General features: G+C 39.2%; 1 protein-coding gene across 1 annotated transcript; it reads left to right on the top strand.

Annotated features, from left to right (window-relative positions):
- Positions 1–27: 27 nt before the first annotated feature.
- On the top strand, positions 28–14,685 carry GPATCH11 (G-patch domain containing 11). The gene is made up of 10 exons (XM_003926815.3): positions 28–167; positions 3,307–3,378; positions 4,580–4,806; positions 5,611–5,652; positions 6,559–6,679; positions 6,811–6,901; positions 8,605–8,718; positions 9,948–10,029; positions 11,350–13,034; positions 13,119–14,685. The coding sequence occupies exons 2-9, from the start codon at positions 3,320–3,322 to the stop codon at positions 11,403–11,405; spliced, it is 792 nt and encodes a 263-aa protein (XP_003926864.1). The 5' UTR covers positions 28–167; positions 3,307–3,319; the 3' UTR covers positions 11,406–13,034; positions 13,119–14,685.
- Positions 14,686–22,386: the final 7,701 nt, after the last annotated feature.

The raw sequence follows: 22,386 nt of genomic DNA on the forward strand, positions 1-22,386 counted from the left end.
CAAGCGCAGTCACCACGTCTTCCTAGCCTCGTCTACCGCAAGTTTCCAACTCAGTCTGCTCTCGGAAACTGGTAGGAGCCGAGGCCCGGAAGTCCGACGCTGGTCCGTGGGCGCTTGCGCAGCGCGCGCTCCCGGGAGCTGAACCAGGGTGAGCACAGAGCTGTCAGGTAAGGGTCTGGGGACAGCCGGTAGAATGATAAAAGGCAGCGTGCGCTGGCTGTGACTACCCTGTGACACCGTCAGCCACTTTTCCATCCGTTGGTGATTGCGTTTGTGGGACGTTTGCAGCCAGGGGGAACGCGTGAAGGAAGGGATTAGCGGTTCCTGAGCGGCGTGTTGAGAGTGAGACGTTTCTTGTCACATTTCTACTGTGGATCTAAATACTTAGTCCATCTCTCCACTTATTTATATGTAATGGGACTCTCAATATGTCTGAAACAGCACTCATGTTTCCCGACTACCCCCGCTAAAAAAAAAAAAAAAAACCTACTCCTACAGTCTTCCCACTTCCCCAAAAATGTTAACTCCATTCTTCCATGTATTCAGGGCAAAAATTTAGCATTATCTTGACGTCGTTCTTTACATACTACCTACAACATCAGCAAGTCCTGTAAGCTCTACCTTCAAGTATTCCCCAAATGCGACCACTGCCATTGCTATCACTCTGGTCCAAGCCTCTGTCATCTGTGCCGGGATACCGCCGGTGAAGTTTATGCTTCATGTCTGATGGAAATGGATAATGCTAAAGTATATTTTACCGATAGAAAGAGAGCTTTAAAAGCAACCTGTAACCCCATTCAGATGTGCCTGGCACTTTAAAGTTAAATAGGTCTCTTAAAAACAATGTAATCCTATTTGCAGTAGCAAGACACTATGACTCGGATCCTTTGTGGTTTTGAAAGGGTCATTTAGCCATACTGAGACTTCATTTCTCCAATAGGAAAAACTATTCCTACCTTTAGAGTTGTTAGTGGTGGTTAAATGTAATAAAAATGTGTGATATACTGGGTAAATGTTAAACCATTATGTTTGACTCACAATAATGTATTAAGCTATATATTTGTCTTATGTGTTTTCTGCACTTAGACTTATTTAAAAAGTGTTTAAAAATGACATGTTGACAGGAGAAAGTTACTACAAAATCACAAATGTTAAAGACCCTTCTTATCCTCATTGTAGCTAAATGGTTATTAAGAATTTATATTTGAGATGCAGTGGTAGGGAGGGAGGCTATAGGGGACTTGTCTTTGTGTTTAACACAAGATATACACTATCTAGTTGAGATGATAAACATTAAAAATATTAAAAATCAGGCCAGGTTTGGTGGCTCATACCTGTAATCCCAGCACTTTGGGAGACCGAGCGAGACAGGTGGATCACTTGAGGCCAAGAGTTTGAGACCAGCCTAGCCAACACGGCAAAACCCCGTCTCTACTAAAAACTCAAAAATTAGCTGGGTGTGGTGGTGCATGTCTGTAATCCCAGCTACTCGGAGGCTGAGGCACAAGAATTGCTTGAACCCAGCAGGCAGAGTTTGCAGTGAGCTGAGATCATGCCACTGCACTCCAGTCTGGGCAACAGAATGAGACTCTATCCCCCTCCAAAGTTGAAAATTAGTACAATAATTCTTTTTTCGTCCTTTTTTCATCCAGTGTAATTGTCTAGACTCTTGGTTGCAGTTGGCAGAACCCCTACTTAAGCAAGCTTAAGTAATGCAGAAATGTATTAATCTGTGCAATGGGGTAGAATGCTTAGTTGCAGCATCAAGGAATCCACAGCCTTGGAAACTAGGCTCATTTTCTCTATCCGGGTTCATTCCTCAGACAAGTTCCCTTCATATGGTCAAGAAGATGGCCATCCACAGCCCAGCTTTACATACTCTCAGTTCAGAAACACCCATGAAGGACTTCTTTCCCACACAACCCATGTATTCATATCATGTAAGGAAAGAGATGGTTATTTGCCTGGTTGGGTCATCCCCTCCCCTCTTGCCGGACATTGGGTACTATAATTGACAATCTTTGTGCCCAAGGGAATCTGGGATACTGACATTGCCACCCTCCACTAGAACCACATGAATGGCAGAGGGTTGGGTTCCCAAAGGAAAAGATGGTAGGCAGGAAAAAACAGTATATGTGCATCACAAGTGACTATACTTCTGTCTTCAGTAACTGAACTAGCAACATTGACATTGCCTGGGAACTTGTTAGAAATGCAAAACCTCAGGTTCCAGCCCCAGACTCAGATTCTGCATTTTAAGATAATCTCGGTGCAATTTGTATACACAATAAAGTTTGAGAAGTACTTTTCTAGATAATTACTTTAACCTTTAAGGGTCAATAATTACATGGTTTTAACTATTTTGGATAGAAACTGTTCTTCAAAATATTTCCATATAAGTGCGGTGTTAACTATATCAAGTTCCAAGTGAGCAGCTTGAATATAAAGTACTGTAGAGAAAGGCCTGGAGTGGTCAGGACAGGTGTCTGAAAAGAGGGTAGCCTTGGCCTACAGGGAAGAAATGTCTGTGCTGAGTTCAGAGGGCAGTGAGAAGTTATGTGGCTTCAATAATGAATCCTTAGGGACAGTTGTGTCAGATTATGAAGGACAACAGCTCATGCTTTGCAAAAGTGACTGGTCCCCCACTGCCTACAGGGTCAGGTTTAATGAAGGATTTGAAACAGGCTAGTAACCTGACCTGACTTGTATTTAAAAACAAATGAGCAGATAAACAAAAAAATCTCTGGATGGGGTCCAGAGGATGATTGGAAGAGGAGAAGCCAAAGGCAAGGAGACCAATTTAGAAGCTGGTTAAGAAGCTGTTGTACGCCGGGTGTGGTGGCTCACGCCTGTAATCCCAGCACTTTGGGAGGACCACTTGAGGTCAGGAGTTTGAGACCAGCCTGGCCAACATGGTGAAACCCCATCTTAAAAAAAAAAAGAAGAAGCTGTTATAATAGTTCAGGTGAGAAAAAAAAAAAAAGTGCCTGAGCCAAAACAGTGGTCAAAACTGAAGAAAAAATGCCTGTGAGGAGTTTTATGAAGGAATACTCGACAGAGGTTCATAAGAGGTCAGGAAGAAGGAGATAATGATGACATTATTATGGAAATATAGGGGATGTAGAAGGCCGGGGAAGGGGGGCAGGAAATGAGTTGTTTAGATTGTTGAGTTTGAAACATCCACAGATAAAGATGTCCAAAGGGCACTTGAATGTGTAGTAGAGCTCTAGAGACAGCTCATGGCTGCAGAAATGTTTATTTCCATATTGGTAACTAAAAAAAAAAAAACTATTACTTTATTTGTAGATACTACAGCCATATGAAGTTGAACATGGCAGAAGAAGAGGACTATATGTCTGATTCCTTCATTAATGTCCAGTAAGTAAGCGTGCACACCCAATGTAATGATACATATAAGATATGTAGATATTAAGCAGTGACATTTATTCTATTTTATTTTATTTTTTTGAGGCAGGGTCTCACTCTGTCAGCCAGGCTGGATGCAGTGGCACAATCACAGCTCACTGCAGCCTCAAACTCTCCAGGCTCAGATTCTCCCATCTTGGCCTCCCAAGTAGTTGGGACTGCAGGCCTGCACCATCATGCCTGGCTAATTCTTCTTTTTTATTATTTGTAGAGACAAGGTCTCGCTATGTTGCCAAGGCTGGTCTCCAACTCCTGGGCTCAAGTGATCCTCCGGCTTTGGCCTATCAAAGTGCTAGGATTACAGTTATGAGCCAGCATGCCCAGCCTGACGATGATTTTAAATGTGAAGTTGGAAAGTCAGTCTTCTTGCTTTATAGAAATACCTCCCATGTCTCCATACAAAGGTACTAGGAGCCACTTCCTCCTTTTAATGCCAACCATTTTACTTTTGCCCTTGATCCTTTTTATTGCCTTCTTCCAAGGAAATTTACTCCTTTTCCTTTATTTCATCTTATTGTCTCTTCTAGCTACTATTCAACTTTGTTCTTTATTATTGCCAACATCCTAGAAAAACAGTAAGTCTAAACCTACTATATCTGATTTCTTCAACTTTGTACTTTATTTTCCTACAATCTGGCACAAGCCTTCATCATTTCTACTAAAACAGCCATTCTTGGAGGTCACTGATTATGCTCTAATATAATAATCACAAAGATGATCATAAAGGTAGTGCCGAAATATTAACTGTTGTCAGGTGAGTAAGGGACAGAGTTATGAAAAAACTTGGCTGGGTATGGTGGCTCACGCCTGTAATCCCAGCACTTTGGGAGGCCAAGGCAGGTGGATCACCTGGGCTCAGGAGTTCAAGACCAGCCTGGCCAACATGGCAAAACCCCATCTCTACTAAAAATACAAAATATAGCCAGAACACAGTGGCGGGCACCTGTAATCCCAGTTACTCGGGAGGCTGAGGCAGAAGAATCAGTTGAACCCAGGAGGTGGAAGTTGCAGTGAGCTGAGATCATGCTATTACACTCCAGCCTGGGCAACAAGAGCAACACTCTATCTCAAAAAAAAAAAAAAAAAAAAAGAGAGAGAGAGAGAGAGACAAAACTTTATGGGTTCATCTAAAATGACCTTTTCCCTCATACAGAGAAGATATCAGACCAGGATTGCCAATGCTAAGGCAAATCCGAGAAGCCCGTCGAAAAGAAGAAAAGCAACAGGAAGCTAATTTGAAAAACAGGCAGAAGAGTTTAAAAGAAGAAGAACAAGAAAGACGTGACATTGGGTTGAAGAATGCACTAGGCTGTGAAAACAAAGGGTTTGCCTTGCTCCAAAAGATGGGCTACAAAAGTGGACAGGCACTTGGCAAGAGTGGTAAGTCACATGTGGAAATAGGTGTTTCTTACCACCCAATTGTGACTTATGGATGAGGACCAAAGCTAATGCTGTAATCTTCATCTACACAGAAATTAAAACAACTTAGGCTTTTTACTCTCTTATGTATTAGCAAGCCTTGTGGAGAACTTTCATACTCCCATATCCATTTTAGATACCACATGTGCCATCATGAGCTGCTTGTCAACCCAGCTTAGCCTTGAAGGCACTAACAACCTAGAGGGATGTGGCTTACAACAGAAGCAGCAAAGAATAGTGATAAGTGATGGGTTGAGAAGTGCAATGGCTAAAGACATTGAAACAACACTGAGGATGATGGCAAGACTTTCCCTGCTTGCTCTATACCTGTGGCAGCCACCCGAGTGACCATCCAGCTGGAGAGGCTCAATTTTCACCTCTCTTTTAGGAAGTGAAACTGCTTATTAAGATAGAGAGGCTGTATATTTATAGTAACTTCTGTCACCAGTTTTTCTTTCCTTTATTGTAATTGCTTTGTTTTTATGTAAGGCAGTCAACCTCTTGCACCAATAATATCGGTGTTGTTCCTTCTTAAAACTCCACCTTCAGGTGGCATAGGAGGCTGTGATTCAGCCTTTTTGAAGACTAGGTATTTGAAGACAAGGGAGGTAATTGATTATATGTAGAATACTGATGTTCAGATTTCAGTTTTGAATATCATTGAAAAAGGAGGGATATGTATGAGCATTGTAAAGTTGCATACTTACTGTGTCCTGTAGTTTGAGGAAAATTTTCTAAAGTAGTTTGTATTTCATTCTCTTTTAGGGGGTGGTATTGTTGAACCGATTCCTCTCAATATTAAAACAGGTATGTCACTATTTTGGAGCATATTTGCCAGTAATATATAATGTATGCTTAGCTCTACCACATATATTTGCTCAATAAGTACTTTTTAAAATGATGATACTGTTACAGTTCTTATCATAGGAAGCCCTTAGTAAAATTTTGTTAAACTTTTAAGCCTCCTCAACCAGAAAAAAAATAAGTTTAATGAGTATAAGATAAAATGTAAACCACACAAATGTGGGAAGGACAAATCATAACCGTTGAACGTGCAATACTGCTTTTCTCCATTGAAATGTCTTAAAAGTGTTTTGTTTTGGGAGGCTGATGCAGAAGGATTGCTTAAAGCCAGGAGTCTGAGACCAGCCTGGGCAACATAGCAAGACCTCGTTTCTACACAAAAATTATTAAAATTAGACGGGTGTAGTGGCACACATCTGTAGTCCTATCTTCTTAGGAGGCTCAGGCAGGATGATTCCTGAAGCCCACGAGTTCAAGGTTACAGTGAACCGTAGTTTTGCCACTGCATACCAGCCTATGTTAAAAAAAAAAAGAAAGAAAGAAAAGAAAAGTTTTCTGAGTCAGATTTATCCACCAAATGTTTTGCTTAATACATTGGATGATTTCAAGAGAAAAAGATGTATTTTATTAATCATATTTAAATAAAAGTATAACAGCTAATACCATTTTTCTGATTTGAAAAGCTGTGTATAGTATTACTATCTTATAAGATGAGATTAATAATCTTTGTAAAAATCAGCTTATGTGTTTGGGCTTAAAAAAACTAATGTTTTCTCCTATTAGTGTATTCAAATGATTTGTGAGTGATAGTACTCAACTGAGAATTGCATTTAATTTGTACATAGTTAAATTGTCATGTTTTGAAGCAAAAGTCAGTATGTTTCTCATCAGAATTTTCTGTTTGAATAGGGAAAAGTGGCATTGGTCATGAGGCATCATTAAAACGGAAAGCAGAGGAAAAATTAGAAAGCTACAGAAAAAAGATTCACATGAAAAACCAAGCTGAAGAAAAAGCTGCAGAACAGTTTCGGTAAAGCTGTGTTTTTTTTTAACTGATTTTGGTTTTATTTCCTTTGTTGTGGTACATTCTCTGGTACTTGGGCGTATAAAATGGTTAAAGAGAATCTAGACCTTTAGTGTATAATTTTTTCTTTCAATTAGACTGCGACTTAAAAATAAGCAAGATGAAATGAAGCTAGAAGGAGATCTCAGAAGAAGCCAGCGAGCCTGTCAACAATTGGATGCCCAGAAAGTAAGACTTTTACCAGCTTTCTGTGTGGTAAGGTGTTTTAGCACCCACTGTGAGTTCCCATATTTTTTATATTAAACAAAAAACTAAGAACTCCAAGACTGGTTTACCTACTCATTAAAGCTTTCATGTAATGTTCACTTCTGAACTGTGATAACAGATATAAAAATGGCTTATTTACTACAGTAACCTGAGTTGTCTATGAAACCCTGGATTTTATAGTAAAACAAAATGGCTTAAATAAAATTTTACATTTAATTGTTCTCTACTTATTTGAATATCAGCTACAACTAGTATGTGCAGAAATTCTATTCTTTATAATATTTTATTAACAAGAATAGCCTATTTTCAGTTCTTGTTCAGTATCTAATATGTGTCTTAACTATTAAAATCAGGTGGGCCTGGCGTGACGGCTCAAGCCCATAATCCAAGCACTTTGGGAGGCAAAGGCAAGATGATTGTTTCAGCCTAGGAGTTCGAAACCAGCCTGGATAATATGGCAAGACTCCATCTCTACAAACAATTTTAAAATTAGCTAGGTGTAGTGGCACATTAGCTAGGTGTAGAGATGGCAAGACTCCATCTCTACAAAAAATTTTAAAATTAGCTAGGTGTAGTGGCACATACCTGTAGTCCCAGCTACTCAGGAGGCTGAAGTGGGAGAATCACTTGAGCCCAGAAGGTTGAGGGCTGCATTGCACCATGTTCGTGCCACTGCACTGCAGCCGAAGTAACAGAGTGAGACCCTGTCTCAAAAATAAAATCAAGGTGGAATGCTATCTAGTTCAAATTTGAATGGTTTAAAAAAAATTCTATTTCTGGCTGGGCATGGTGGCTCGTGTCTGTAATCTCAGCACTTTGTGAGGACAAGGTGGTAGGATTGCTTGAGTCCAGGAGTTTGTGACCAGCCTGGACAACATAGCAAATCCCCATCTCTACTAAAAAAAAAATAAATAAATAAGTAAATAAATTCTATCTTTGCTTTTGTCTTAGGGGTTCAAGTACTATAAAAATAAAATGACTTTGTTTGAAGTCTCAAAAACGTTTGTAAAATTTCCGTCATATATAGATTACTGGAAGCAATCTTTTACTTTCCTGTTCTTACGTATTACTTTACTTTGAATGTATTTCATGGCACTTATGATTTTGTAGCATGTATGTATTATTTTGTACCCATAGCCTATCTTTCCTGATAGACTGTCAGGAGGAACTTAGAGATAATTCAACTATTCTAATTAGACTTTGCATCCCCATAGTACAGTGTTTTTACTTTTATTTTATTTTATTTTATTTTTTGAGACAGAGTCTTGCTCTGTCACCAGGCTGGTATGCAGTGCCGTGATCTCGGCTCACTGCAAACCACTGCCTCCTGGGTTCAAGCAATTCTCTCACCTCAGCCTCTTGAGTAGCTGGGACTACAGGCACGCGCTACCATGCCCAGCTAATTATTGTTTTTTTAGTAGAAATGGTGTGGGTTTCACCATGTTGGCCCGGATGGTCTTGATCTCTTGACCTCATGATCTGCCTGCTTAGGCCTCCAAAAGTGCTGGGATTATAGGCGTGACCCACCATGCCCGGCCAATGTTCTTACTCTTAAAGCCACACTCAGTGAATTCGTATGGAAAGAATGAATTCATGTTGACAGGAACATATTTGTCATGCTCTTATGTTCAGTATGTTTAATTGACAATAACTGTATTTTTCAGAATATTCAGGTTCCCAGGGAAGCATGGTACTGGTTGAGGCTTGAAGAGGAGACTGAAGAAGATGAAGAAGAAAAGGAAGAGGATGAAGATGAATATAAGAGTGAAGATTTAAGTGTATGCTTTGGCACCATTTCCTTCATAGGGTGTCTCAGCCTTGGCACCATTAACACTTTGAGCTGTGGTAATCTGTTATTGTTGTGGGGAGCTCTCCTGTGCATTGTAAGATGTTTAGCAGCATCTTTGGCCTCTGCCCACCAGATACCTGTTGCACTTTTGCTTATGACAACCAAAACTCTCTCCAGACATTACTAAATGTCAGAAAAATAACCCCTGGTTGAGAGGTACTGCATTGCAGAATTATTTTATTAACCAAAAATCAAAACTTACATATAAAATTTCCCTTTAGCTTCCATTTGTCTTCTCATCTCAGCTTCAGTTTGGTTGATGAATTAGCAAAAAATGTAAAATATTGTAATTTAACTTTATTTCCTGCGAAACTTCTAGAAGTGATTCTAATAGTTACTTTTCTTTTTTGCTCATAAACAACAACAGCAACAACAACAACAAAAAACACAAAAGGAACTGGAAGCCGGGCACAGTGGCTCACACTTATAATCCCAATACTTTGGGAGACCAAGGCCTGTGGCTGACTTGAGATCAGGAGTTCAAGACCAGCCTGGCCAATATGGTGGTGTATTTTAGTCTCTACTAAAAATACCAAAATTAGCCAGGCATGATGGCAGGCATACAGAAATCCCAGCTACTTGGGAGGCTGAGGCAGGAGGATCACTTGAGCCTGGGAGGCAGAGGTTGCAAGCTGAAATCACGCCACTGCCCTCCAGCCTAGGTGACAGAGTGAGACCTTGTCCCAAAAAAAAAAAGAAAATGGAGATTATTTAAGAAAGGAAATATACATCTGTGGTTACTTGAGTATAATAATTTTGTAGAAAATGTTCACAATTTGAAAAACCTATATTCCACTTAATTGGGAGGCCATTGATGAGAACTTTTATGGCAAAAGGAGGCAATATTCACCTTCACCTTGTCTGGGAGAATTAGATGCCTTGAAAGTAGAAAAGGCCTTTAAAGGATTATAATAAGGCCACCCAAAAACTATTTTTCTCAATGTTAACAAGTAGTCTTTATTGTGTCTGGCAGAATCGTGAAAATCTCCGGGTGGCTAGTGAACTGGACCACATTCGAATATATCACTTCTGCCCTTGACATTTCTAATAACTATTCCAGAGTATAGCAGCCTTGGGCTAATTCAGCATGATCTAAGAGCCAGAAAAACAAGGTTCTGTTCAATGTAAAGTATTAATGTGTTTGTATCCTATATGTAGGTACTGGAAAAATTACAGATATTGACTAGTTATTTAAGAGAAGAACATCTGTATTGTATTTGGTGTGGAACAGCCTATGAAGGTAAGAAAATGCTCTATACTTTAAAAAAATACTGAATATGAATGCTCTCTGATTTGTAGTTAAAGTAATTTTCCAGCAACAATGGAAATTTTTTTTCTTTCTGTTTTTTTTTTTGAGACAGTTTTGCTCTTGTTGCCCAGGCTGGAGTGCAATGGTGTGATCTTGGCTCACTGCAACCACTGCCTCTCAGGTTCAAGCAATTCTCCTGCCTTAGCCTCCCGAGTAGCTGGGTTTACAGGCATGTACCACTATGCCTGGCTAATTTTGTATTTTTAGTAGAGACAGGGTTTCTCCATGGTGGTCAGCTGGTCTCGAACTCATGATCTCAGGTGATCTGCCTCCCTCGGCCTCCCAAAGTACTGGGATTACAGGCATGAGCCACTACACCTGGCTGGAAATTTCTGATATTTTTTTTGGAGATGGAATTTCGCTCTTGTTGCCCAGGCTGGAGTGCAATGGTGTAATCTTGGCTCATTGCAACCTCAGCCTCCCGGGTTCAAGTGGGTTTCTTGCCTCAGCCTCCCAAGTAGCTGGTATTATAGGCATGTGCCACCATGCTCGGCTATGAATTTTTAGTAGAGATGGGGTTTTACCATGTTGGTCAGGCTGGTCTTAAACTCCTGACCTCAGGTGATCCATCCATCTTGGCCCCCCAGAGTGCTGGGATTACAGGTGTGAGCCACCACAGTCAGCCAGCCAGAAATTTCTTATTCCATTCAAATGGCAATGTGGGACCAATGTCTTAAATAGTGGCTATAGAAATAATTGAGGCTTTATTAAAATTGCATTTAACTTTTCAGAAACTGAATGTGCGAAAGGGAATTTTTCAGTGTTTTGTTTCAAGAGAAACAATTTTAGAATAACCTGAGGATAATGAATTTTTTGTTCTTTATTTTTAAAGTTTCTTTCTTTGGCTACAGATATTTGAAATATATTAAATTTTTAGAGCTAATTTTTATATAGTTAGATAGAATATTACCCCTAAACCATAAAAATCAGGTATGTTGAAATCCATTCCTTTTTTTTTTTTTATTGTAAGAATAGAAATAGTTTACACTTACCAGGTACGTTTGAAGGACAGCCAAATGTTTTGCCTTCAAACACATTTGCCCAGCTACCTTTTCTAACTTGTATTTAAGAACTTTGTACTTGAGAGTGAAGAATTTTTGGTTATTGTTGTTTTTATCTTTTCTGGTTTGTTTAGCAGAATAAGTAGCAAACACAGCAGATCAAAAAATGCATGTTATAGTGAAATAATATTCTAGAATAGTTTACTATAGAAGTTGTATTAATCTTTCATTTCCCTCCCATAACTTACAGATAAAGAAGACCTATCTTCTAATTGTCCAGGACCAACTTCTGCAGATCATGACTAAGATCATTCCCAATAAAGTGGAAACTTGAAAAATGTTGTTATTTCCTAGGGATAGACAGTTCAGCAGTTAGAAATCCCACATTTTTTATGCCAGTAAAGAAAGAGGGACTTTATATAATGTTTTGTTCTTTTTGTACTTTAGAATATGAGTGTTTACTGACTTGAAAAAAATAATGCAATGCCATTTCAGAACACAAGTATCATAGAGATGGACAGTTACAATTTATTGCTGTATTTTGATACCTGAGCAGTTCAAGGACCAACAGGTACTCTCTTATTCCCTTTTCACTTTGGAACAAATTGCGAAATAAGAAATGGGAGTCAGGAAGAGAAAAATATCTACTTTGTCAGTGAATAAGCTGAAATAGAGAAGAAGGTTGACTTTTTCTACAATCAGACACTAATATTTCTCCCGGATTGGAGAGAATGGTGGACCTCTGCCTTGTTGGGGCAGAGCCCATCTTTGCATTCTGAGACCAGTTAGCTTTCAAGGTCAGGGAAACCATCAGGGGCTGGACCGCACATGCTTGGTTCCTTCTAGTATCTCCCATAGGATAAGACAGTTCTCTGTTGGGAAGCAATGAATGAAGGTTCAGAGAGATTTTTCCTACACTTTTCACTTTGAAGGAGCAAAGAGAAGTTCCCTTCCCTCCATCCAAGCATGAAGAGGAGGGGAAAAGTATTCTCCTGAATAAGACTGATGTCAGAGGCAGTGTTCCATCAGTACTACTAAATTCTAATCCATTTTACAGACAAAATAACTGTGATAATTTCTGGTAAAATCATGAGCTTTCGTGACAACATTTATATCCATTATATATGATCCGTTGAAGTTTTGGCTATAGAAACTTAAGAATTGTGAGGAAACTCGAATATCATGTGATCCAAGTACTTACTGAATTTAGAAATCCCTTGATACCATTCCCAGCAGGTGATAATTCAACCTTTGCTTTTATTCTTCCAGCCACAGAGCTCACTGCTTTAAAACTATTCCATTACTGTGTAGCTCTAAATTATTTTCATGGTTTTCTCTTAAACTGGAATCTGCTTCCCTGTAATTTTACTGAATACAGCTAAGGACATACCATGTGGCATAATATGAGAGAACTCCATCCAGGGTAAGGCATCAGAAATGAACCTTTTTGAAAGTTCATATGCTCAGGTGTCTTTCCTAGTGATTGATTTTGATTTATCTAGTCTAAGGTAGCTTCCTGGATATCTATATCTTTTATTTATTTTGAAGTCCCAAGAATGAGTGATAAGCACCTAAGGGTAAGAACTAGTGCTGAGGTTAAGTATGGAGCACCGCTATTCTTTGGATGGAGTTGTGATCACCTGTGTGATTTTTTTTTTTTTTTTTTTTTTTTTTTTTTTTTTTGAGACGGAGTTTCGCTCTTGTTACCCAGGCTGGAGTGCAATGGCGCGATCTCGGCTCACCGCAACCTCCGCCTCCTGGGTTCAGGCGATTCTCCTGCCTCAGCCTCCTGAGTAGCTGGGATTACAGGCACGCGCCACCACGCCCAGCTAATTTTTGTATTTTTAGTAGAGACGGGGCTGGTCTCGATCTCTTGACCTCGTGATCCACCCACCTCGGCCTCCCAAAGTGCTGGGATTACAGGCTTGAGCCACCGTGCCCAGCCTACCTGTGTGATTTTATAGCTCACCTTTTAGTTGCACATAGCAAGAGATCAACCTCCTCTTTTATTAGAAACAGTATAGATTAGAAAATCACAAAAACTAACCTACACTTGCTAGGGTAAGATAATCAGTAGTACAACTTGTATGAATCTCTGACCTAATATGACCCAATTCACTTTTCAAGTTTAACTTGGGGAACTTTACAAAATATTAATAAAAGGATCCCACCCCAAGAGATTCTGATGCCATTGGTCACTGTGACTTGGGCATCACTGCCCTTGATTCTAAAGTGCAGCCTAGCTTGAACCACTAATCCAGTTAACTTCTGGGCCTCAGTTCTTCATCCAGAAAACTAACCATTATTTTTATGAATGTGTATATATACATATATATACACATACACACACATACATACACACACACACACACACACACACATATAATAGTTTATATGGTTGGATGCTGTGGGTTAATACTTACTTTTTTGTTTAAAAAAATAAATAAAAAAATTGGCCAAGTGCAGTGACTCACTCCTGCAATTCCAGCACTTTAGGAGGCCAAGGCAGGCAGATCACTTGAAGCCAGGAGTTTGAGCCTGGCCAATGTGGTGAAACCCCATCACTACTAAAAGTACAAAAATTAGCTGGTTATGGTGGCACATGCCTGTAATCCCAGCTACTCAGAAGGCTGAGGCATGAGATTTATTTGAACCTGGGAGGCAGAGGTTGCAGTGAGCTGAGATCGTGCTGCTGCACTCCAGTCTGAGTGACACAGCAAGACCCTGTCTCAAACAAACAAAAATATATATATATACACAAAACACATATATATGTATGTGTATATATATAATTATATTCATAGCTACTAATAAAACAGAGGAGCACATTTTACCCTTGCAATATTTTGGTGTCATTTCAGCCAACATACCAACATTCAGTCAAATCCCAAAGCCAAATGGATAATTTCAGATGGAATGGAGTTAGACAGGAACTGGCTTCCCTTTCTCCTCTTACTATGGGGATAACCCACACCTGCTCCGTGGCCTAAAATATTTTAAATATGTTGATGACAATTATGCTGACAACGCCAGAATAACACTGATGGAACCCATGACTTCACCAGGATTGTGGTCTTCATTTACAGGCCTAGGACTAGAACTAGACCAGCTTAGAGTGTGGGAGATATCCCTCTGTTCTTGTCTATCGAAGGATAAAAACAGGCTTTCAGCCAGGTGCGGTGGTGCATGCCTATGGTCCCAGCTACTCAGGGTGAAGTTGGGAATCCCTTGAACCCAGGAGTTTGAGACCAGCCTGGGCAACATAGTGAGAGACCCTGAACTTAAAGAAAAAAATCAGGCTTTCAATATGAATAAAAACTTATTTTTAGGCCTTTAATGACTTTATAAATAGGCAATAATGAACACTGAGGGAACCAAAACATTTAAAAGAATTTTAAAATTTGTTTTAGAACATTCATATGAAATTTGAAACTGTAAAACAATCAAATTTGTACCATGTTGTCATTTACTTTTGTGTATATTGTGCTGTGTTTATTTTCAAAGCCCTATCTAGAAATTCTAAAATGTCTTATTAATTAAAAATCCAAAATGCTGTAGTTTCTGAAATTCAAAATAAATACAAAAACATGCCAAATTCATTTGTCTAACCAACATTTACTTCAGGTGTTATTTGCTAAACATTTAATTGTTGAAATTTGAAAATGAACATTATTATTTATTAGACACATTTTATAGGATCCAGCATACAAAATTCTTAACTTTTCATTCCTCACCAATTCAAAAGTACATATAGAGTTCCTGCTTTCTTCACGACAGTGCACTCACTGCTTTGTGGTGGTATACAAGAGTAAGACAGCTTGTCCCCGCTCTCAGAGTACAATGAAATTAGCAGCATAATGAAAACTGCTATGTAGGAATGACTGAGCTCTAAGACAAACGTAAGAACAATTAGATAGTAAACAATGGGAGTACTAGGAAGAAGATTCATTTTGAGCGGGAGATGTTTGAACACTTTGGAAATAACACAGTTTGGGTTCTGAAAGATGGATATAATTTTGATATTCAAAGTTATGAGGAAAGAGTTACCATATGATCCACCAATTCTAGAGAAGTAAAACATGTCCACATAAGATTTGTACACAAAATTCATGGCAGCATTATTCATAATAGCCAAAAAGTAGAAACACCCCAAATGTCCATCACCTGATGAATGAACACATAAAATGTGACATATCCATATGATAAGAATATTATTTGGCAATAAGAATGAAATACTAATTCATGCCATAGCTGGGATGCACCTTGAAAACATACTCAGTGAAAAAGACCACATGTATGATTCTATTTATGTGAAATGTCTAGCATGGGCAAATCTATAAAGATAGAGAGTAGATTAGTGGTTACCTAGAGTTGTGGGAAAATGGAGTAAATACGAATGGGTTTAGGGTTTCTTTTGGGAGTGAGAAAAATGATGGCTGCACATCTCTGAATATGCTAAACACTACTAAATTGTATAATGTATAGGTGAACGGTATGGTATGTGAATTGTATCTCAATAAAACTGTTATTTAAAAAAATTGAAGAGAATTTTAGGTAGAAACCACAGGAGACAGGCAATGAGTGTAAAAGTCTGTTCAGGTAACACTGCAGACCTGCATGGGTGGGGCTTACTCAGGAAACACTAAATATGGGACGCATCACGGACACCTCCAGAGAAGCAAGGCTCTGCCCACTAACTGCAGCCCAGTGAATCTCATTTTAGACTTCTGGACTCCAGAACAGTAAAAGAATAAATGTGTGTTGTTTTAAGCCACCAAGTTTGTGGTGATTTGTTAGTTACAGCAGCCATAAGAAATTAAACCCCATCAGAGCCACACATATTTGAGAAGCATTTTGTTTGCCTCACAGTTTTGCCTATTACACAGTTTCTAGTTATTTAGAAATGAAGCCAATAATGTCACCATACATCTATCAACTGTGATCCCTTCATCTATGACCATTTTTAAGAAATGTAGGATTTGGATAGGTCATAATCACATAAATAACCATAGACATTGAGGCCTGGATGGCCATTTAGAGATACAGTTAACATGTAAGTGGAAACCTTTCCTATCTTGCATTTCCTACAGTCTCCTATCTTGAGTGGAATGTTCTGGCAGCACCTCAAGCTCACAATCATCAAATAGGATTCAATGTCTTCCCTCCCAAACGTGCTCTACCTCACCATGTTGATAGATGTACGTAGGCGCCCCCAAACTTTTTACACAGGGGGCCAGTTCACTGTCCCTCAGACCGATGGAGGGCCGCCACATACTGTGCTCCTCTCACTGATCACCTTCCTGAAGTGCGGCGGGGGGCCAGATAAATGGCCTCAGGGGGCCGCAGTTTGGTGACGCCTAAATTCTAAATTACTAAAAACCATGTAACAGGTAAAAGTGTGAGACAAATAAAGCACCCCTCAAATACATGTGGCTCTTGGGGTTCATCTGACTGAGACCTGCATTTACTTTAACAGCATCAGAATCCTGCTGCTCACCTTCTAACAAACTTGGAGGCAATCTTTGATGCTTACCTTTCCTTACTCCCCACATCCAATTAGTTGCCAACTCCTCTTGGTTCTGTCCTCTTATTGTTCAGGCCCTCTTAGTCTTTCAGCTTTTGAGCTTTCAAATACAGTTTCTTCCTGCTCCATTCTAAACACGCTGTTTCAAAGTACTGGTTGGGCCATACTTGCTTTAAAGAAGTATTCATTTGTCAACTTTGGAGGTTGCTAGGGCACTACCCCACTCTAAAAATCGATAAATATTTATCCCATCTTTCCCATTCAGGTTTAGAGAAAGTTCCTTATAGAAGAATCATAGATGATAAATGCAAGAGGTTTGAGAGAACCAGAAAATCATTATTTTACAACCCCTAAAATGAAATAATGGATCCAGGCAACAATCATCAATAGCTGCTAAAACATCAGGTGAAAGATTAATGAAAAGCTTTGTAGTGGGTGGTACCACCAGAACCCACTGATCAGTATTAAAATCACTGAAAGTGGAACAATCAGATGTCATGTTCCTCCTGAAATGACGCAAGAGAAAGAATATAGCATCACCTACAGAGCATTCTTGGGGGAAAATAAACGAACCAGGATCAAATCAGCTTCTAGGTCTAACTGGACACTATGGGGATACCATCAGTCAAATCCTGAATGGAGGAAATGCCACAGGACAAATAAAAGCCAAGAAGAACTAAAACACAGCTGTAAATGTTACAGAGTAAAGGAGACACATCAGCCAAATGCAATGCTGGATCTTAATTTTCACAACCAAGAAAAGGGTATTTTTGAGATAGAAACAATACAGACTATTATATGATAATTAAGGAAATCCTGAATTTTTTTAGCATGACAATGATGCTTTAGTTTTGTTAAATTTAAAGACTTTATCTGCTAGTGATACATTTTAAAGTACTTATAAGTACAATCATGTAACACCTGAGATTTACTTTAAAATATTCCAGTAGAATGCACACTGTAATCCCAGCACTTTGTTAGACCAAGGTGGGAGAATCACTCAAGGCCAGGAGTTTGCGACCAGCCTGGGAAACATAGCAAGATCCTATCTCTACAAATAATTTAAAAATTAGTTGGTTGTGTTGGTATATGTGTGTAGTCCCAGCTAGTCAAGCAGCTGAGGCAGGAGGATCACTTGAGCCTAGGAGTTCGAGGTTACAATAAACTGTGATCGTGCCACTGTATTCTGGCCTGGGTGACAGAGTAAGATCCTGTCTCTTAAAAAAAAAGTTACAATTAAATACTTCACTAAAAGAAACAAACAAAAAGTAGGGGGTTAGAGGTATTAAGAAAGGTAAAGTATCGATATTTGTTGAAGCTGGGTGATAGGTAGAGTTTCATTCTATTTTTGTATATGTTTGAACATAAAATAATTTAAGTATAATATTGAAATTATTCAATATTCCATAATGAAATGTTAACACACCAAGAATCTCAAGTTATGGTGAACACTCAGTGGGAAATGGATGTTTTGAGTTGTCTCTAGTTAGTTAACAGGTAGTAGAGACCTGGAAAAGCTTGTGTGTACTTTTCTAAATATTTCTTCTCAGATACACACATACATATATATGTATTCTACAAAATACATATATATTCACACACATATGCACACACACAGGATGGCTTCATGGACATGCAACCTGTACAGTTGTACAAGTCTGTGCTTAGAAGCACCCCATACCTAATTTTTGAACAAGGATCCTACAGTTTCATTTTGCCCTTAGTCCCCAAATTATATAGCTGGCCATATACACACATGCACACATATCATATACTCACACATATATATGCATATATTGTGTGCATATGTATTTACATTGAATATATTTAACATAAGTGTTAAATATGCATGTGAATTTTATGTATGTATCTATATAAACATGTACATATTTAAATAATATGTGGTTTAGGGATAAAAATTCCCTAAAAGGTATGTTTCTAGTGAGGCAACTATATTAAAGTCGTTCTCAAAATTTCTGTGTATGTGCGTGCGTGTGTGTGTGTGTGTGTGTGTGTGTGTGTGTGTGTGTATGCATTTTAATTCGCAAATAAGGTCCCAGGCTCTTGTCCCTGTCCTCCTCTGAGTAAGAGGATACTTTTTACTTTATTTTTGAAGCCAGGAAAATATATAGTCACAAATAAATAGAATTTGCTAAGAAATGCTATATTCATTTCATAAGAATAGAAATATATATATATATCTTTTTTTTTTTTTCTTGAGACGGAGTTTTGCTCTTGTTACCCAGGCTGGAGTGCAATGGCGCGATCTTGGTTCACCGCAACCTCCGCCTCCTGGGTTCAGACAATTCTCCTGCCTCAGCCTCCCGAGTAGCTGGGATTACAGGCACGCGCCACCATGCCCAGCTAATGTTTTTGTATTTTTAGTAGAGATGGGGTTTCACCATGTTGACCAGGATGGTCTCGATCTCTTGACCTCGTGATCCACCCGCCTCTGCCTCCCAAAGTGCTGGGATTACAGGCTTGAGCCACCACGCCCGGCCTTATATCTTTTATTTTTTGGAGACTGAGTTTCACTCTTGTCACCCAGGCTGGAGTGCAGTGGCATGATCTTGGCTCACTGCAAACTCTGCTTCCTGGGTTTAAACAATTCTCCGGCTTGGCCTCCTGAGTAGCTGTGATTACAGGTGCCCGCCACCATGCCCAACTGATTTTTGTATTTTTATAGAGATGGAGTTTAACCATGTTGGCCAGGCTGGTCTCGAACTCCTGACCTCAGGTGATCCACCTGCCTTGGCCTCCCAAAGTGCTGGGGTTGCAGGTGTGAGCCACCAAGCAACACCCAGCCTAAGTAAGAATATTAAAATGAGGTCAGGTAAAGATAAGGCTACATTCTCACTAATCGGCCACCTCATTTAGTGTTTCTTTTTAATATAGCCTCATTAATCAAAACCAGATATTGTTTTTTTAAAAAAGACTTCTCTCCACCCAGAACATTTTCAAACCTACAGAGAAGTTCAAAGAATACAACAAACACCTATATATCGTCAACTAGATTTAGCAATTGTTCCATACCGTCTTTCTCTCTCCATGTTGATTTCTGCTGAACACCGAAAGTTACAGACATCACGACACACTTGACCTCTAAATATTTTTGCATATATTGCCTAAAAATAAAACATTTTTGGCTAGGTGCTGTGGCTCACACCTGTAATCCCAGCACTTTGGGAGGCCAAGGCGGATGGATCACCTCAGGTCAGGAGTTCAAAACCAGCTGGGTCAACATGGTGAAACCCTGCCTCTACTAAAAATACAAAAAATCAGCCAGGCGAGGTGGCAGATGCCTGTAATCTCAGCTACTCGGGAAGCTGAGGCAGGAGAATCATTTGAACCTCAGAGGCAGAGGTTGCAGTGAGCCAAGATCGTGCCACTGAACTCCAGCCTGGGTGACAGAGACTCTGTCTCAAAAACATAAAAAATAAAAACACATTCTGCAGATACTATTATCACACCTGAGAAAACAGTTATTTGACATTGTTATCTAATGTGCAGTCTACATTCAAATGTTCTCAGTTGTCCCAAGTCTTTATAGCTGTTTGCTGGTTTTTTTTTTTTTTCCTTTTTTTTTAGATAGGGTCTCACTCTGTCACCCAGGCTGGAATGCTGTGGTATGATCATCGCTCACTGCAGCCTTGACCTCCTAGGCTCAAGTGATCCTCCCACCTCACCCTCCTAAGTAGCTGGGACCACAGATGCACACTACCATGACCAGCTAATTTTCTGATTTTTTTTTTTTATAGAGATGAGGACTCACTGTGCTGCCCAGGCTAGTTTCAAAATCCTGTGCTCAAGCCATCCTCCCATTTTGACCTCCCAAAATGCTTGGATAACGAGCATGAGCTACTGTGTCCAGCTTTTGCCTTTTTAAATATCCAGGATACAATAAAGATTCAAGCATTTGATTTGGTCATTATATCTCAAAAGTCTCTCTCTTTTTTTTTTCATGACACTGACTTTTTGAGAAGCCCAAGTCAATCTTATAGAATGAATACATTCAGGATTTGTCTAGTAATTTTCTCATGATTAAATTCCAGTTAAACACTTTATGCAAGAAAACTAGGTAAAATTCTTAACTTACATCAGGAGGGGCATAATGTTACGGTGTTCTACCTTGAGTGATACTAAATTGAATCACTTGGTTATTGTGGTGACCATTGTAAAGGCAGGCACATCTTTCTCTGTATAACTGACATATCTTCTGTAGGATTATATTTAAATTTTTGTGAAGATCCTATTCCACAACCACTTTTCATCCAATAGTTTTAGCATCTATTGATGAACGTTACCTGAAAAATGTATTGACTGCTTTTTATGAGCACTTTTTAAAGACTTTGTAAAAGTACTTTCTCTTACTGTATTTTCACTTAACCTAAATTTGGCCCTTTTCAAAAATTCTAAAATCACAAGGCAGTTTTAGAATGGTAGCTGGTTGCTAATACAGTTTGGATGTTTATCCCCTAAAACCTCAACCCCACATATCTACAACCATCTGATCTTTGACAAACTGGACAAAAGCAATGGGGAAAGGATTTCCTGTTTAATAAATCGTGTTGGCAAAACTGGACCCCTTCCTTACACCTTATACAAAAATTAACTGCAGATGGATTAAAGATTTAGATATAAGAACTATCGCCATCAAAAATTGGACCCCTTCCTTACACCTTATACAAAAATTAACTGCAGATGGATTAAAGATTTAGATATAAGAACTAACGCCATCAAAACCCTAGAAGAAAACCTAGGCAACACCATTCAGGACATAGGCACAGGCAAGGACTTCATGACTAAAACACCAAAAGCAATGGCAGCAAAAGCCAAAATAGACAAATGGGATCTAATTAAATTTAAGAGCTTCTGCACAGCAAAAGAAACAATCATTAGAGTGAACCAGCAACCAACAGAATGGGAAAACATTTTTGCATACCCATCTGACAAAAGACTTATATCCAGAATCTACAAAGAACTAAAACAGATTTACTAGAAAAAAACAAACAAACCCAATCAAAAGTGGGCAAATGATATGAACAGACACTTTTCAAAAGAAGACATATATGTGGCCAAAAAACATATGAAAAAAAGCTCATCATCACTGGTCATTAGAGAAATGTAAATCAAAACTACATTGAGATACCATCTCACACCAGTTAGAATAGCGATCATTAAAAAATCTGGAGACAACAGACGCTGGAGAGGATGTGGAGAAATAGAAACACTTTTACACTGTTGGTGGGAGTGTAAATTAGTTCAACCATTATGGAAGACAGTGTGGCAATTCTTCAAGGATCTAGAAATAGAAATTCCATTTGACCCAGCAATCCACTACTGGGTATATATCCAAAGGATTATAAATCGTTCTATTATAAAGACACATGCACACGTATGTTCGCTGCAGCACTGTTTATGATAGCAAAGACCTGGAACCAACCCAAATGCCCGTCAATGATAGACTGGAGAAAGAAAATGTGGCACATATACACCATGGAATACTACGCAGCTGTAAAAAAACGATGAGTTTTTGTCCTTTGTAGGGACACAGATGAACCTGGAAACCATCATTCTCAGCAAACTGACACAAGAACAGAAAACCAAACACCACATGTTTTCACTCATAGGTAGGTGATAAACAATGAGAACACCTGAGCACAGGGAAGAGAACAACACTCACTGGGCTAGGTGAGGTGGGGGAGGGTAAGGGAAGGGCAGTGAGAGGGTGGAGAAGATGGGGAGGGATACCACTGGGTGAAA

The sequence above is a fragment of the Saimiri boliviensis genome, chromosome 1 (genome assembly GCF_048565385.1).
Source record: "Saimiri boliviensis isolate mSaiBol1 chromosome 1, mSaiBol1.pri, whole genome shotgun sequence".
NCBI classification, from domain to species: Eukaryota; Metazoa; Chordata; class Mammalia; order Primates; family Cebidae; genus Saimiri; species Saimiri boliviensis.